This window comes from Pseudophryne corroboree, chromosome 5 (assembly GCF_028390025.1).
Source record: "Pseudophryne corroboree isolate aPseCor3 chromosome 5, aPseCor3.hap2, whole genome shotgun sequence".
NCBI classification, from domain to species: Eukaryota; Metazoa; Chordata; class Amphibia; order Anura; family Myobatrachidae; genus Pseudophryne; species Pseudophryne corroboree.
In genome coordinates, this window is record NC_086448.1 from 528,114,390 (window position 1) to 528,133,468 (window position 19,079).

Sequence of the window (19,079 nt, forward strand, 5' to 3'; positions counted from 1 at the left end):
CATCTAAAGATACACAAAGTATGATTGCCGCATCTGTAGACACTGAAAGTGAGTACCTCAGTCCTTGCTTATTTGGACACACGTATGTACACCAGGGAAGGGCACTGCAGTGGCATTAGCATAAAGTTGCATATGCAACTGCAGCAAAAGACTCAAGACCACAAACGCGTACAACTCAGAATCAGGCCCTGTGGATGCCACCCCCCTCAACAGACCCCACCCCCCTTAGAGCTGCTTCCATACATTTTCCAGGCTGTTTTTCCATCTCAATCTGCCACTGGCAGGTGGAGTGTGTATCTAGGTAATAATTTAACATGTGCCTTTGGGGCTACAGGAAAGGGTTTGCCATTATCTCATTGTTGGCTCAGCCAACTAGAGCTGACAGGATACTAATAAAGGGTTTATGATCTCACAGATGACAGGAGATGTCGATATTTTACATTTACAACTGTGTAGGAAAGAGATTCATTTATTAGAAAGACAGTTGAAAAATTAAATAGTAAAGAACGGGTTGCTATATTGTAATACTAAGCATCGGGATAGGAGAAGATACCAGCTTGTCCTACAAAGAAGTATCACACTCCAGTATTGCATGCACTACAAAACAAACATGGGAATTTAGGTTTTGATAAAACCTTAAATATAGTAACTGACTGATTTTATTTGCCATGTACGGATAGTGAAATAGAGAAATATTGGAAATCCTGTGGAAGTTGCATAATGCAGAAAACTTTTCCTACCAAAGTTACCTCAATGGTGACATTTACCAGCAATGGTCATATAGACCTACTGTACTGTAGAATGGTTGGATTATTTGACTTTAGAAGTGGATCCAGGCAAGAAGTGTAATATATTGATAATGAGTGACCATTTTACTAGATATGCACTGACCTACATAAAATCTAATCAAAAGGCTACCACTGTGACTAAAACCTTGTGAGATAAGTTCTTTTTTATTGTGGCATTCCAAATAGCATTCTGATCAGGGGAGCGATTTTGAAAGCAAATAGATCAAAGAATTGTGTTCTTTTTGTGGGATAATTAAATCTAGAAACATACCAACTTCACTTGACATTTTGGGGACATTGGACCTATTAAGCAAGTGATATTGCAAGAGACATATTAATCAGGTAGTGCATGCCTATAGTTGTGCAAGAAATTAAACTGTAGGGTTTTCTACCAGCTCACTGCTGTTTGGAAACGAGACTAAACTCCCTACAGATTTTTGTATGGGACTAATTAAAAACAGTAGACTATTTGTACCACATACAAAGTATGTAGACAATGTATGGGAAGAGTTAAAGGAGGCTTACAATATAGCTAGCCAAACTGCTAAGAAACTTGGTGAAAAAAAACAAAACTTGCTATAACTGGAAAGTTCGGGGTAAGGTTTTAGACCCTGGGAATTTGGTATTGCTTAGGCAGCTTGCACTCCCTGAAAAACATAAAAATAACTACTAAATGGAAGGATAACCCTTATGTGATGGTGGTGGAGAAAATTTGTAACTTACCTGTGTACCGCATTAGACCTGAGTCAGGACAGTATGTTGTGTTAACTTATCATTGGCAACATTTACTCCATATAGGTCGAGATATACCCCTAGATAATATTAGGAAAAATGTTGAATTTCACCCTGCCAAACTAAAAACGGAAGAGAAATTAAAAGAGAAAAGTGAACATCAAAGAGTAGTGGAGGAGTATAAATGGGAAAGGGAATGTAATGGACAAGGGAATTAGATAGTTAGATAAAAACCCAATGATTGCTGACTCACCTATACAATTGATAATGCTTAACCACTAGCTGATACCAGGAGAAAATACATGGTTTGTGAGTCTTCTGAATATTCAGATAGAGCACATGTTCTCAAACTCGGTCTTAAGGACCCCAAACAGTTCATGTTTCCAGGTCACAAGTGAAATAATTAACTGCACCTGTGGATCTTTTCAAATGTGTCAGTGAGTAATGACTACACCTATGCTCCTGCTAGGTGACCTGGAAAATGTGAGCTGTTTTGGGTCCTGAGGACCAAGTTTGAGTGAAAACAATAGGAATAGTCAAGCCGAAACTACTCCCTTTTTAGCATCAATTAAAAAAGGGAGGATGAGAGGATAGTAAATAGGCCTAGAAGAATTTGCCGACAACCTATGATTCTTACATGTGATCATTTTGGGATATCTAGAGCTATGACAATAGAGCATGGGTCTTCAACCTGTAGGCCCCCATTTGCTGTGGAACTACACATCCCAGCATGCCCTGCCACAGTTTTGCTATTAAAGCATGCTAAAACTGAGGCAGGACATGCTGGAATGTGTAATTCCACAGCAGCTGGAAGGCACAAGTTGAAGACCCATGCTATAGAGTCATATATTCTAACATTGTGTTTACTTGGCCATACTTTGGATGCTCCTCCGTGGAATTAAAGATGAGTTCAGGTTAGGGAGTTAGTATATTTAATACAGGCTTGAGTGATAGAAATAATCTATCCACAGATCACCAGGGGGAGAGTGTAACCTCAAAATAGTTAAAGGTTACCATAACAGAGATAAGAGACCTATCTTTTGGATGCTAACTCCTTATTAATTTAATAATAATAAAATGTTTATGAATTGTTTACATACACAGTGTAAAAGTAGCAGTGTTGTAAATAATTACTATTTTATGTATGAAATGCTATAGAGGATTCATGAGGTCTGGCTCTCCCAGTAGATTTGGACTTCGAGAGCCCGCACAATAGAATGACAATAGTATGAATGGGGTGCAGCACTCCTGGCAGTATTAGGTCACAGGCAACGTTTCAGTGCCCCTTTAATATGTAATACATGAAAGTGCCACATATGAAAGGGGCACTGAAACATTGCCTGAACCAATGCTGCTCCTCTAGTGTTTCTTTTATGAGTCACCGGGAGTGCTGTACCACATATGTGTATGTATATGTGTATGTATATGTGTATATATATATATAATTAATATAAGTTAGATTATATATGTATATAATTCATTTATTTACACAAAGACTATGTACAATGTCTTTAAATACACTGGAATTGGCACTGAAACATGGTTTGCTAAGGTTAAACTAAAGGTCCCCATACACAGGTGCGATCAAGTGCAATTTCTCCTACGGGACAAATTGCAGCCGATGCCCCTTGGGCCGCCTAGGAGCTTCCCGGGCGTCAGGATTGCATGCAATATATCGCATGCTCTCCTGTTGCATGTGACAAGTTGTAACTCCTTTATGAAGACATATACTATAGCTAACAAAGGTAAAAGCAACAGTGGCTTTCCTAAAAAGGTCCATACTGGAAAATGCTCCATGCAGCGGACTACGTGATTCGGATCTGGATTTCCTCCACTTCCGTGTGCAACTAGTGATCCTTTTGACCCTTAATATTTGGGAGAATGGGAGACCTCTCTTAAGCGCTGGAGAAGTAACTTTGGTATGCTAATATTGTGTTGCAGTCTGTCGGTTTTGTATAGATTGCTCTAACAATTTTATTATTGATCAAACAGATATCAACATACAGATAGTGGATCTGGGTTTGGCTCATTTCGTGGGTAAATTTAATTGGATAGTCCATGTTATTAATCCTTTCTAAGTGAGATTGAAAGAGTTCCCTGGCTCCTCTCCAAAATAGGAGCACGTCATCAATGTGTAAAGAATTTTGTATAAGTCGGCAGTTCAGGAGTCAAAAATAGCGACCATGAAGGTATTCGCATACGAGGGTGCAATGGAAGGCCCCATCGCACACACCGTACATTTTTCGCTCGTTGCAGATTTTCGCTATACAGCGATCAGGCAAAAATCTGCATTTCTGCGCATGCGCATGGGCCGCAGTGCGCACGCGCAAAGTACTTTTACTCAAAACTATGCAATTTTACACAGATCCTAGCAACGCTTTTCAGTCGCACTGCTGATCGGTGAGTGATTGACAGGAAGTGGGTGTTTCTGGGTGGTAACTTGGCGTTTTCCGGGAGTGTGCTAAAAAACGCAGGCGTGTCAGGTAAAACCGCAGGCGTGCCTGGGGAAACGCAGGACGTGTTTGTGACGTCAAACCAGGAACCAAACAGTCTGCAGTGATCGCAAATCTAGGGGTAGGTCTGGAACTACTCAGAAACTGCAGGGAAATATTTAATAGCAGAACTGCTAACCTTTCGTTTGCACTTCTGCTAAGCTAAGATACACTCCCAGAGGGCTGCGGCGTAGCGTGTGCATTGCTGCTAAAAGCAGCTAGCGAGCGATCAACTCGGAATGAGGGCCATTGCTGCCAGAACTCCCCATTAAGTAAATAGAAATTTCTGGTAAGGGTGACTTCCAGAAGTTTAGTGAAAAATGCAATTTGTGGACCCTCATAATTTTCATTAGACTTTAGTAGAGATTGGTAGCCAAAATATACTGGCCAGCCTCATGTTCAGTGTTTTATGTTTGCACTATTTTATGCTTCTATTCACCGCTGCTCTGCTGCTGAGCAGAACAGCGAGTGAGAGAGGGTCTCCCAACTGCCCCTGGCCACCCCCCCCCTTCCCCCCCCCAACCACACAAACACACTGCGGGACACTGTGACCCATGGGTGGGACAGCAGGACAGTCCAAGAAAAACTGGACTGTTCCGCTCCAATCGGACAGTTGGGAGGTCTGCATAATGTCATATGCTCAGGGGACATGGTTGGCACAGAGCACCATAAAGACCTCTTACAGCACTACCTATAGTAACATAAAAACAATTCTCACACAAGTGTAACTATTTTAAGTTATTAATGATAAAAACAATGATGATTAATTCCTAACTAGACCTAATATGTTTGTACCACTGATATATGCTTTTCGGAGACAATTTTTTTCCTTCTTTTCCACCAGAGTTTCCAGAGTCCATGCCAGATGCTAAATGGGAAGGTAACCTCAGAGCGATAAAGTGGAGTGATGACAGTAGTCATGATGGCTGCCATGGTAACACAATTTCATTACACTTTCATTGTTTTTACTGTAGTATGAAAGTCAAAGATAACAGGACACATGATACATGCAGCTGAACAAGATATAGCAAATCCAGGAGGTGGGGACACTTGCTCTTTTTGAAATACCTGTTTAAAATTTCAACTGTTGATGTCTACAACATTTACCTATTCTTACGATGTTGACAGACATTTACCTTTCATTAATTTATAAAATGTTCTCAGCATGCGTCCTCAAAGTTTACTTAATAAAATTAACAACATCTGTTCTTAAACATACAAGAAACAATGAACAATTGTTATAAAACCTTCCCAGGTAGAAAACTGCATAAAAGATAATAATATCTTACAACAAACTTGGATTATGTTTCTACTTTTGCTAGAGATAACAGAGGTATCAAAACGAGTATGGTTTAAATCTCACAGTACTGTGCTTTATTTATAATGCAACTTAGTTGTTTGTGCTGACTTTTTCCCACCAAAGAGCTCAGTCAAAATGACCACCTGTTCACTAGGTAGAAGTGAACAGTAATGTACCGGTGTTTGCTGACTGTAGTCTTACATGGTGTTTTTTTTTCTTTTCTTTGTTTTTGTTACATTTGTTTAGCAAATTGTATTCATTTGAAAGATGTTGCTAATTTGCATGAGTTCCTCGATATTACAGAGCACATGAAGTTTCATCTAATCCATGCTTTTAAAATTTTGGGCAATATGTAGTGTAAATTTTATATATATATATATATATATATATATATATATATATAAACACGAGGAACCACTGCACTCACCATTCCCAGGGGTTGGGGTGCGGTGGGCTGTGACCACCGAACTCAAATATACCAAACAGAAAACCCAGCACTCTCATAAGCAGCTTTATTCACCTTAATGCTTTAATGTTACATCTAAATAAACAATGGGGTTTTGGTTTATGAATTGTACAATGCATGTAAGCTTGCAGGCCCACTCCACGGGACCCCATTTCACCGCAAGTCCTACTCCTATCACAAACTTTCACATAGATTTTATAGAAACCTGGCAACTGCTGTCTCATAGAGGAAAATGTGCTTTTCTGGTTTAGAGATTACCTGCCACACTTATGGCTTTTAAAAGGTAAGACAGTCACCAACACAAATAACACAACTACACAAGTGTGCTTACCTGGTTTACAGCTCACCTGCCAACAGACTACTGGCTTTCAAAGTGAGACAGTCACCAACACCCTACATAGCAGCTGATCCAGGTTAAAGGTAAATGAGCTTAGGGGTGCATGAGAGAGAGAGAGAGATATGGTCACAAATGGGCCAATTAAAAATTAACCCTGTTGTACAAACAAACACGAGGAACCACTGCACTCACCATTCCCAGGGGTTGGGGTGCGGTGGGCTGTGACCACCGAACTCAAATATACCAAACAGAAAACCCAGCACTCTCCTAAGCAGCTTCATTCACCTTAATGCTTTAATGTTACATCTAAATAAACAATGGGGTTTTGGTTTATGAATTGTACAATGCATGTAAGCTTGCGGCCCACTCCACGGGACCCCATTTCACTGCAAGTCCTACTCTATCACAAACTTTCACATAGATTTTATAGAAACCTGGCAACTGCTGTCTCATAGAGGAAAATGTGCTTTTCTGGTTTAGAGCTTACCTGCCACACTTATGGCTTTTAAAAGGTAAGACAGTCACCAACACAAATAACACAACTACACAAGTGTGCTTACCTGGTTTACAGCTCACCTGTCAACAGACTACTGGCTTTCAAAGTGAGACAGTCACCAACACACCTACATAGCAGCTGATCCAGGTTAAAGGAAAATGAGCTTAGGGGTGCATGAGAGAGAGATATGGTCACATCATCTAAGAGTGGCACTGCAGTGGCAGACAGGATAGCACTTAAAAAAAAATAGTCCCCAAACAGCACATCATTCAAAGAAGTAAAAGAGGTGCAATGAGGTAGCTGTATGACTAAGCTAAGCAACACTAGTGTGCGGCACAAACACTGCACACTTGGAGTGGCACTGCAGTAGCAGACAGGGTGGCACTTAAAAAAAAAATATTCCCCAAACAGCACATCATGCAAAGAAGTAAAAGAGGTGCAATGAGGTAGCTGTATGGCTAAGCTAAGCGACACAAGTGTGCGGCACAAACACCTGGCCCATCTAGGAGTGGTACTGCAGTGGCAGACAGGATAGCACTTAAAAAAAAAATATTCCCCAAACAGCACATCATGCAATGAAGTAAAAGAGGTGCAATGAGGTAGCTGTATGGCTAAGCTAAGCAACAAAAGTATACGGCCCAAACACCTGGCCCATCTAGGGTTGTCACTGCAGTCCCACTGCACTAATGGCGGATACCAGACGCATGTCTAACACCAACATAGCTGTCAAGGCCACAGTTATCCGCTTTACAACAGGATGACTGCTGTCATATTTCATCTTCCTCGCAAAGGACTGTTGGACAGCCAATTGCTTAGTTGAAATAGTACAAGTGGTCGTCCGACTTCCCCTCTGGGATGACGATCAACTCCCAGCGGCAACAACAGCAGCAGCAGCAACCGTAGGAGGAAGTGGTTCTTGATCAGTACGGATGGTGTAATGGTTAGCATTACTGCCTCACAGCACTGAGGTCATGGGTTCAATTCCCACCATGGCCCTAACTGTGTGGAGTTTGTATATTCTCCCCGTACTTGCGTGGGTTTCCTCCGGGTACTCCGGTTTCCTCCCACAATCCAAAAATATACTGGTAGGTTAATTGGCTCTCAACAAAATTAACCCTAGTGTGAATGTGTGTGTGTGTACATGTGATAGGGAATATAGATTGTAAGCTCCACCGGTGCAGGGACTGATGTGAATGGCCAAATATTCTCTGTAAAGCGCTGCGGAATATGTGTGCGCTATATAAATAACTGGTAATAAATAAATAAATAAATAAATAAAATCTTTCCCTATTTTATCCTCTAAATTTTTGTTCTCCATTATTTTTCTGGAGTTATATAACAAAATGCAGCAAAGGAGAGCCTCTACACCACACAGGGCAAACCCTGTAAAAATTATTTGGATTACATATTAATAAACCCTTTATTTAGAGTAAATAATATACAGCACAGGACAGCACCTCTGAACTTATATGGCAGCACCACTGGACTGGACTTATACAGCAGTACCACTGGACTGGATTTATATGGCAGTACCACTGGAATTATATGGCAGTACCACTGGACATATACGGCAATATCACTGGATTGGATTTATACACCAGTACCACTGGACATATACGGCAGTATCACTGGAATTATATAGCAGTACCACTGGATTTATACGGCAGTATCACTGGAAGTATATGGCAGTACCACTGGACTTTTACGGACGTATCATTGGAATTAGACGGCAGTATCACTGGATTTATACAGCAGTATCATTGGACTTATATGGCAGTATCACTGGAATTATACGGCCTTACCACTGGACATATGCTGCAGTATCACTGGACTGGACTTATATGGCAGTACCTCTGGACATATACGGCAGTTTCACTTGATTTATACGGCAGTATCACTGGACTTATACGCCAGTATCACTGGACTGGATTTATATGCCAGTACCACTGGATTTATACGGCAGTAAAACTGGACATATACGGCAGTATCACTGGAATTATATGGCAGTACAACTGGACATATACGGCAGTATCTCTGGACTGGATTTATGTAGCAGTACCACTGGACATATACGGCTGTGACTGGACTGATGCAGCATAAGACACTACACTGGACTGAGCAGCACAAGACAGTACTAGAATCGGCACCCCACTTTCCCTCCCGCACAGACATTGAGGACGGAGACACGTCCTCTCGCTACACTCTCCAATGCCGGAGTGAAAATAGCGGCAATGCGCGGCTCCTTATATGGAGCCCAAACCCTGCAAGAATCCGACAGAGGGATGATGATGTTTTGCCTCGTTCTGGTTTCCGAGTCAGGCGGGAAAACGTGAGCCGGGCTCGGATCCGGGCTCGGGTAGTGAAGCGCGGTAGGGTTTGGTTCTCAGGGAACCGAACCCACTCATCTCTATTTTAAATAACGTTATAGTGTCTAATATGGGTTATCCGGCTCAGTGTGCTAGGCACCACCCTGGGAATAACCCGGGACTAACCCGGGTCGAATCTGCAATGTGAAAGGAACGGAGCCTGCTCAGACCCGGGTTTGCAATCTGAAAGCGGTATTGGAGTACCACAAGGCTTGGTCTTAGGCCCTCTGCTGTTTGTTTATATACTACTGCTCTTGGATTTAGATTTTTTAGATTTCAGCATCACTTGTATGCAGTTGGCAACCAAATTAATCTATCCTCCCAGTATTTTTCGCCATCTGTATTGACATGCAAACTGACAAACGTTTTTCTGCCACTTCATCTTGGATGTCCTCTTTTCACCTTAAATTAGCCCTTTCAAAAACTGAACTGAGAATCTTCCCACTAGTCAACAGATGCTACTTACCTGACATATCTATTTTTGTTGACATTATAATCAACTATATGAACCAAGGGGGTAATTCCAAGTTGATTGCAGCAGGAAATTTTTTAGCAGTTGAGCAAAACCATGTGCACTGCAGGGGGGGGGGGGGGGGGGGGGGGCAGATATAACATGTGCAGAAAGACTTAGATTTGGGTGGGTTATTTTGTTTCTGTGCAGGGTAAATACTGGCTGCTTTATTTTTACACTGCAATTTAGATTGCAGATTGAACTCACCACACCCAAATCTAACTCTCTCTGCACATGTTATATCTGCCTCCCCTGCAGTGCACATGGTTTTGCCCAACTGCTACCAAAATTCCTGCTGCGATCAACTTGGAATTACCCCCCAAGTTCATTGCCTAGGTGTCATACTTTACTCAGAACTGTCTTTTGTTCTGAAGTTTGTTATGGAGTATAACATACATGCATACTGTACCTCCCAACGGGTGGTCTTCAGGTTGCCAGTGGCCGGCCTCCCGACGACCACTATACCGGCACCGGAATCCCGACTGCTGGCATACCGACATCTTTTCTCCCTCTTGGGGGTCCACGACCCCCCTGGAGGGAGAATAGATAGCGTAGCGCACCACCGTGCCTACAGCGTGGCTAGCGCAGCGAGCCCGCAAGGGGTTCATTTGCACTCGCCCAGCTGTCGGTATGCCTGCGGTCGGGATTCCGGCGTTGGTATGCTGGTTGCCGGGACCCCGACCGCCGGCAAACCATACTACACCCCCTCCCAACATGACCCTCTCCTGGAGGGACAGAATGCTCTTTTCTAGGACTTCCCTTTTAATTTATGATTGCCATCACATGTGCTGAAACACTTTTCTTATACATTAACCTGTTCAAAACAGGTGCCGGCAATCATACATTAAGAGAAAAGACCAGAAGCAGAGCATTTTGTCCCTCCTAGAGAGGGTCATGTTGGGAGCTACGTACTTCGAGATCATAATAGTCAGTGGGCAGATTTTTTTGGGGGGGTTTTTAAAAAAATTTTGCCGCCACAAATATATGTTTAATATCTTGATTTTGCTCTACTAGTATATACCGTACTTCTAAAGTTCCATAATATATAGTGGTTTACAAAAGTATTGAACAACCTAAAAAAATCAGCAGATTTGTCTGTATTACAAATGACACTTACTGTACACAAATTGCTCCAGACTGTTATTTTTATTGAGAACAACTAGGATCTTAACTACTTAACTAATTTTTTTTTTTTAAACGCTTAGGTTTTTCTGATTGGATTAGGTAAAGAACATACAGTGGGGATTGAAAGTTTGGGCACCCCAGGCAAAAATTCATTTTAATGTGCAAAAAGAAGCCAAGGAAAGATGAAAAAATCTCCAAAAGGCATCAAATTACAGATTAGACATTCTTTTAACATGTCAAAAAAAGTTTGATTTTATTTCCATCATTTACACTATTAAATTAACAGAAATCAAAAAATGGCGTCTGCAAAAGTTTGGGCACCCTGCAGAGTTAATACCTTGTACTGCCCCCTTTGGACAGCTGAGACCTGTCAGTTCATGGATTGTTCTCAATCATCATCTGGAAAGACCAGATGATGTCAATCTCAAAGGTTTTAAAAGCCCAGACTCATCTGACCTTGCTCCAACAATCAGCACCATGGGTTCCTCTAAGCAGTTGTGTAGAACACTGAAACTGAGAATAGTTGACGCTCACAAAGCAGGAGAAGGCTATAAGAAGATAGCAAAGCGTTATGAGATGCCCATATCCTCTGTTCGGAATGTAATTAAGAAATGTCAGTCATCAAGAACAGTGGACGTTAAAGCAAGATCTGGAAGACCAGGAAAAATATCAGACAGAACAGCTCGCAGGATTGCGAGAAAAGCAAGTCGAAATCCACGTTTGACTGCACGATCCCTCCAGGAAGATCTGGCAGCTACTGGAGTTGTGGTACACTATTCCACTATAAAGAGATACTTGTACAAATATGGTCTTCATGGAAGAATCATCAGAAGAAAACCTCTTCTACGTCCTCACCACAAAAATCAGTGTTTTAAATTTGCAAATGAACATATAGACAAGCCTGATGCATTTTGGAATAAAGTTCTGTGGACCGATGAGGTTAAAATAGAACTTTTTTGCCGGAATGAGCAAAGGTACGTTTGGAGAAGGAAGGGCACAGAATTTAATGAAAAGAACCTCTGCCCAACTGTTAAGCATGGGGGTGGATCAATCATGTCATCAATAAACATTTCACGAGTAGAAGGAAAAATGGATTCAATAAGATTCCAGCAAATTGTGGACGCTAACTTGATGCCATCTGTGAAAAAGCTGAAGTTAAAGAGAGGCTGGCCTCTACAAATGGATAATGATCCTAAACACACCTCAAAATCCACGGTGGATTACATCAAGAGGCGTAAACTGAAGGTTTTGCCATGGCCTTCACAATCTCCTGACCTCAACATAATTGAAAATCTATGGATAGACATTAAAAGAGCAGTGCGTCACAGACAGCCCAGGAATCTCAAAGAACTGGAAGACTTTTGTAAGGAAGAATGGGCGAAGAAACCTCAAACAAGAATTGAAAGACTCTTGGCTGGCTACAAAAAGCGTTTACAAGCTGTGATACTTGCCAAAGGGGGCAGTACAAGGTATTAACTCTGCAGGGTGCCCAAACTTTTGCAGATGCCATTTTTTGTTTTCTGTTCTCTTGAAAGTGTAAATGATGGAAATAAAATCAAACTTTTTTTGACATGTTATAAGAATGTCGAATCTGTAATTTGATGCCTTTTGGAGATTTTTCCATCTTTCCTTGGCTTCTTTTTGCACATTAAAATGAATTTTTGCCTGGGGTGCCCAAACTTTCAATCCCCACTGTATATTGAAAGTATATCCAATTAAATTTTATTTAATAAAATATTTTTTTACTAAACATCGGTACAAACATCGATGAACAGAACATCACAATCATCGATGGTCAGAGCATCGCAACTTTAGTTTTAGCAGTGATCGGCAGCATGGCAGACACTGGGGGGCGGACAGGAAGGTCCCTCTGAGCACGGACCAGTGAGCTTTCTGACAGGTTGCATCAGTTGCACACGTCAGGGAAAAAACAGCCTGGTGTGGTTGCATCTGATGCAGCCATGCCAGGCACCTGGTTAAAGTTAATTTTCAAACTCATAATTGATTTTCTCTTACGTCCTAGAGGATGCTGGGGACTCCAAAAGGACCATGGGGGGTATAGACGGATCCGCAGGAGCTTGGGCACACTATAAAGACTTAAACTGGGTGTGAACTGGCTCCTCCCTCTATGCCCCTCCTCCAGACCTCAGTTAGACTTTGTGCCCAGGAGTGATGGGTCACACACTAGGGGAGCTCTCCTGAGTTTCTCTAAAAGACTTTATGTTAGGTTTTTTATTTTCAGGTAGACCTGCTGGATACAGGCTCCCTGCAGCGTGGGAGTGAGGGGGGAGAAGCAGGACCTACTTCTTCTTAGTTCAAGGGCTCTGCTTCTCGGCTACTGGACACCATTAGCTCCAGAGGGTTCGGTCACTTGGTGCGCCTAGCTGCTTGTTCCCGGAGCCACGCCGTCAACCCCCTCACAGAGGCCAGAAGACAGAAGCCGGGTGAGTATTAGAAGAACAGAAGACTTCGGTGACGGCAGAAGACTTCAGTGACGGAGGTAACATGCGGCGGTCATGCTGCGCTCCATGCTCCCACACACCAACGGCACTCACAGGGTGCAGGGTGCTGGGGGGGGGGGGGGGCGCCATGGGCAGCAAGTTACTGAGGATCATTAAGCAAGAAAAGGCTGGCTTGAGTTAGTTCCGGTGCCCGGGCACATGTCCGCTACCCCCGCCAGCATATCGCAGCGGTCCCGCTGCGCGCCATTTGCTCCCACACACCAACGGCTGGTATCGGGTGCAGGGCGCAGGGGGGGGGGGCGCCCTGGGCAGTATGTTTTTACACTCCCAGTATACATATACAGTGGGTAGCCACTGTATATGCTCCCCTGCCTGCATATAAAGGGTTAAATATAGTGGGCTACCGCGCGCCGATAAGGGGCGGGGCTTAGCCCTCACAGAGAGAGACAGCGCCATTTTAAGCAATGTCCCCGCCAAAACGTGTGTACAGCACAGACAAGGGGGGGCACATATATGTTAGTGTTATATAGCAATTATTACACTATTTAAGTTGAGAATGGGCATGTACTCTTGGTTGTGTATACTCTCTGTGTGCTCCCTGTCAGAAATACACTCGTGTCGACATGTGTGAATGTTCTGTTAGTGACGCCTCTGGGGTTCATTGTTGACATCGCCGACACATGCTCGGTACTTGATAACAACGTCAACAGATCGGTTGTGTTATACTTGTTCATAGTAAACACGGTATGGGAGACACAGTAGAATGTGGGTGGCCCTGTCGGCACCAACTGTTATTACCAGGTGGACATTGACATGCTGTAACTACCTTATACCTGTATATATATATTTATATGGTTCGGTTCCGTGACTCTGTACCTCGTGCACAGACATGGTTATTAAAATTATATATGTATAATTCCCTTGGATCCCCCAGGGTCACAAGTATGTTATTTTGCCTGGTTGCTACTCCCTGCTGTCGACGATTACTAGGTTTTCTGTCGACTATAATGTTTCCTGGTAGAGCCACAACTGGGGCATTCAGTACATGGTCATACACATTCAGAACACATTAATGTCACTTGGGTCCCGAAGGTTCCGGACAATCCGCTTATATGTATGTTATATGTATATATAGGTGGGATATGTGTGTATATGTGTATTGCAATATGTATATTCATCTTATGGTTTATAATGGATGCTAAAATAAGATTTTACTTACCAGTAAATCTATTTCTCGTAGTCCGTAGAGGATGCTGGGGACTCCGTAAGGACCATGGGGAATAGACGGGCTCCGCAGGAGATAGGGCACTTTAAGAAAGACTTTGGATTCTGGGTGTGCACTGGCTCCTCCCTCTATGCCCCTCCTCCAGACCTCAGTTAGGGAAACTGTGCCCAGAGGAGACGGACAATACGAGGAAAGGATTTTAGTTAATCCAAGGGCAAGATTTATACCAGCCACACCAATCATACCGTATAACCTGTGATAAACATACCCAGTTAACAGCATGAACAACAACTCTGGGGTATATGCAATTCACGGCGAATCGCGGCAAATTATCGCCGTTTTTAAATTCGACACAATTCGACAGGTGAATTCCGGCAGGTGGCTGCTGGAATTCACCATATTCAATGCAAAACGGATTCGACAGTCCCGCGGGCGAAAATCGGCCGATTTGGCGGATTTTGCCGCGATTTTAAAAAACGTGAAAAAACGGGGAAAAAACGGAAAAAAAAAATGGCGTGGGGTTCCCCCTCCAAAGCATAACCAGCCTCGGGCTCTTCGAGCTGGTCCTGGTTCTAAAAATGCGGGGAAAAATTGGGCAGGGATCCCCCGTATTTTTAAAACCAGCACCGGGCTCTGCGCCTGGTGCTGGTGCCAAAAATACGGGGGACAAAAAGAGTAGGGGTCCCCCGTATTTTTAACACCAGCATCGGGCTCCACTAGCTGGACAGATAATGCCACAGCCGGGGGTCACTTTTATGCCGTGCCCTGCGGCCGTGGCATTAACTACCCAACTAGTCACCCCTGGCCGGGGTACCCTGGGGGAGTGGGGACCCCTTCAATCAAGGGGTCCCCCCCCCCAGCCACCCAAGGGCCAGGGGTGAAGCCCGAGGCTGTCCCCCCCATCCAATGGGCTGCGGATGGGGGGGCTGATAGCCTTTTGTGATAATGAAAAGATATTGTTTTTTCCAGTAGTACTACAAGTCCCAGCAAGCCTCCCCCGCATGCTGGTACTTGGAGAACCACAAGTACCAGCATGCGGGAGAAAAACAGGCCCGCTGGTACCTGTAGTTCTACTGGAATAAAAATACCCAAATAAAAACAGGACACAGACACCGTGACAAGTAAAAGTTTATTACACACTGCCGACACACACATACTTACCTATGTTGACACGCCGACTGCCACGGTCTCCGACGATCCGGGGTACCTGTGAAAAAATTATACTCACCTTCCAGCGTCCAGAGATACATCCACGTCCAGAGATAATCCTCGTACTTGTTAAAAAAACAAACCGAACACCCGTTCCATGCCGGACTGAAAGGGGTCCCATGCTTTCACATCAGACCCCTTTCCCCGAATGCCGGGACATCACGTGACTCCTGTCACTGAAGTCCCTTCAGTCAATCAGGAAGCGCTACTACCGTGGTGCTCACCTGATTGGCTGTGCACTGTCTGAGCTGTCAGACAGCGCATCGCAAAGCTCCGTCCATTACTTTCAATGGTGGGAACTTTGCGGGTAGCGGTGGGGTTAACCCGCGGTCAGCCGCTGACCGGCGGGTGACCTCACCGCTAGCCGCTAAGTTCCCACCATTGAATATAATGGACGGAGCTGTGCGATGCGCTGTCTGCTCAGACGCGCAGAGCCAATCAGATGAGCGCAACGAAGTTGCGCTTCCTGATTGGCTTTAGAGACCTTTCTGTGACAGCTGTCACTCTGAGAGGTCTCTCTGCATTCGGGGAAAGGTGTCCCATGTGTCAGCATGGGACCCCTTTCAGTCCGCTGGATCGGGTATTTTCGTTTTGTTATTTTGCCAAGTACGTGGATTTATATCTGGACGTGGATTTACCTCTGGACGCTGGAAGGTGAGTATAATTTTTTTCACAGGTACCCCGGATCGTCGGAGACCGTGGCAGTCGGCGTGTCAACATAGGTAAGTATGTGTGTGTCGGCAGTGTGTAATAAAGTTTTACTTGTCACGGTGTCTGTGTACTGTTTTTATTTGGGTATTTTTTTTTCAGTAGTACTACAGGTACCAGCGGGCCCGTTTTTCTCCCGCATGCTGGTACTTGTGGTTCTCCAAGTACCAGCTTGCGGGGGAGGCTTGCTGGGACTTGTAGTACTCCTGGAAAAAACAATATTCGTTAAAAATTCTCAAGGCTATCAGCCTCCCATCCGCAGCCCTTGGATGGGGGGGACAGCCTCGGGTTTCACCCCTGGCCCTTGGGTGGCTGGGGGGGGGGACCCCTTGATTGAAGGGGTCCCCACTCCCCCAGGGTACCCCGGCCAGGGGTGACTAGTTGGATATTTAATGCCACGGCCGCAGGGCACTGTATAAAAGTGACCCCCGGCTGTGGCATTATCTGTCCAGCTAGTGGAGCCCGATGCTGGTGTGAAAAATACGGGGGACCCCTGCTCGTTTTGTCCCCCGTATTTTTTGCACCAGCACCAGGCGCAGAGCCCGGTGCTGGTTTTAAAAATACGGGGGATCCGCTGTCAATTTTTCTCCCGGATTTTTAGAACCAGGACCAGCTCGAAGAGCCCGAGGCTGGTTATGCTTTGTAGGGGGGACCCCACGCCATTTTTTTTTAGGGATTTTACCATTCCATCTATTAAAAAAAAAATATATATATATATATTATTTTTAAAAATATATAAATAATACTTGTGCCTCCAAAAAAGACAAACCAAGTACCTAATCCCTTCTAATATAAATAGATCTGCTATTCCAAAAAAAAAAAACCCCAAAAAAAACATGTTTAAAATTTTTTTTATTGTTTTCACCCTCCAAAGTGTGGCGGATTGAAAATGACGAATTTGCTGTCTAAAAGCACTGCTGTCGAATTTCCAAACTTGAATTGAATATGCTTTTGTCGAATTGCAGCACTTGTATCATTGCAGAAAAGTCGAATTTGCAAAAATTCGAATTTCAAAAAGTCGAATTTTGAAAGTCCGTTTTTTGGTCGGAAAGCACTGAATTGCATTGACGATTTTTTTTTTTTTGGCGAAAATTACCCGAAATTCGACAATTTCGGGAATTCGACCGCAATTGCATATACCCCATAGTCTCGGTTCAAACCGATGAAACTATAACATAACCCTTATGTAAGCAATAACTATAGACAAGTCTTGCAGAAGCAGAGCCGGCCCTAGCCAATTTGATGCCCTAGGCAAAATTTTGTCTGGTGCCCTGTGGGCCAGTTCAACTCTGCACAATGCCACACAGTAATGACCATAATACATATAATTCCACACAGTAAAGGAACCTTACACATATGCCCCACAGTATGCCACACAGTAATGCACCTTACACATATGCCCCACATTAGTAATGCCCATAATACACATATACTGCCACAGATACTGCCACACTTGCTGGTTATACAAAAAGACCAGTATCAAACATGTAGAAACTGTCCATTCTCTTCACTATTCAGTGTGTTTGCTGGTGTCTGTTACTGCATGCCCTTTACTTTATACTGTGGGAGTGATATGCTCTGCCCTCCAGTCTGATGTGTCCGAAAGTCATGCTGCACTGATGTTTCATATAGAAAAACACAACGCAACTTACTGACCACGTTACAGTGCTGGGTGGCAGGGGAATTTTACGGCATGGACTGACTAGGAAATAAAGTGTGGGGAGAACATTGCCCATGTTATGTCCCTGCAGACACCTGGGAATTGCACAGGGATAAGGGACACAGGATAACAGGGTCCCCCTCCCCTATGTGCACAAGCAGTATAGGTGATGTCAGGTTTCTGTGAAGCAGTCTTCCAAAATACACGTGTTATAGAAGCCATCCAGTAATAACCTTATATAGTCAGTGAAATTATCACAGGTCCAGGAATTGCATTTACTTGGCTTCTGCTGTCTGTCTGAGGTCTCACAAGTCAGGGGCATTCAAGCATGTCAGAGGAAGTTTAAGGCACAGTGTGCATTTTTTTTGACAAATGTAAACAGCAGTGTATACAAGTACTGATTGAATACATTTGGAAAGTAACAGTTAGTTTGCAGACTGTCCCTCCCAACATGAGATACTGCAGGGACATGCTTTGATGCCCTAGGCAAATGCCTAGCCTGCCTATAGCTAAGGCCGGCTCTGTGCAGAAGAAGTCCGCACTTGGGACGGGCGCCCAGCATCCTCTACGGACTACGAGAAATAGATTTACCGGTAAGTAAAATCTTATTTTCTCTAACGTCCTAGAGGATGCTGGGGACTCCGTAAGGACCATGGGGATTATACCAAAGCTCCCTAACGGGCGGGAGAGTGCGGATGACTCTGCAGCACCGATTGAGCAAACAGGAGGTCCTCCTCAGCCAGAGTATCAAACTTATAGAACTTTGCAAAGGTGTTTGACCCCGACCAAGTAGCAGCTCAGCATAGTTGTAGTGCCGAAACCCCTCGGGCAGCCGCCCAAGAAGAGCCCACCTTCCTAGTGGAAGGGGCCTTAACCGATTTTGGTAACGGCAATCCTGCCGTAGAATGCGCCTGCTGAATCGTGTTACAGATCCAGCGAGCACTAGTCTGCTTTGAAGCAGGGCCGCCAACTTTGTTGGCTGCATACAGAACAAACAGTGCTTCTGTTTTTCTGATCCTAGCTGTTCTGCCCACGTAAATTTTCAAAGCCCTGACCACATCAAGGGACTCGGAATCCTCCAAGTCACGTGTAGCCACAGGCACAACAATAGGTTGGTTCATATGAAAGGATGAGACCCCCTTAGGCAGGAATTGAGGACGGGTCCGCAATTCCGCTGTATCCATATGGAAAACCAGATAGGG

At 43.9% G+C, this 19,079-nt stretch overlaps 1 protein-coding gene across 2 annotated transcripts in view; it reads left to right on the plus strand.

Annotated features, from left to right (window-relative positions):
- LOC134927971 (N-acetyllactosaminide beta-1,6-N-acetylglucosaminyl-transferase-like) overlaps nucleotides 1–19,079 on the plus strand; it is a 157,377-nt gene that overhangs the window by 109,042 nt on the left and 29,256 nt on the right. For both annotated transcript variants that reach the window (XM_063923134.1, XM_063923135.1), the window contains exon 4: nucleotides 4,857–4,946. In XM_063923134.1, coding sequence (XP_063779204.1) covers nucleotides 4,857–4,946 — 90 coding nt within the window. The remainder of the gene's footprint in view (nucleotides 1–4,856; nucleotides 4,947–19,079) is intronic.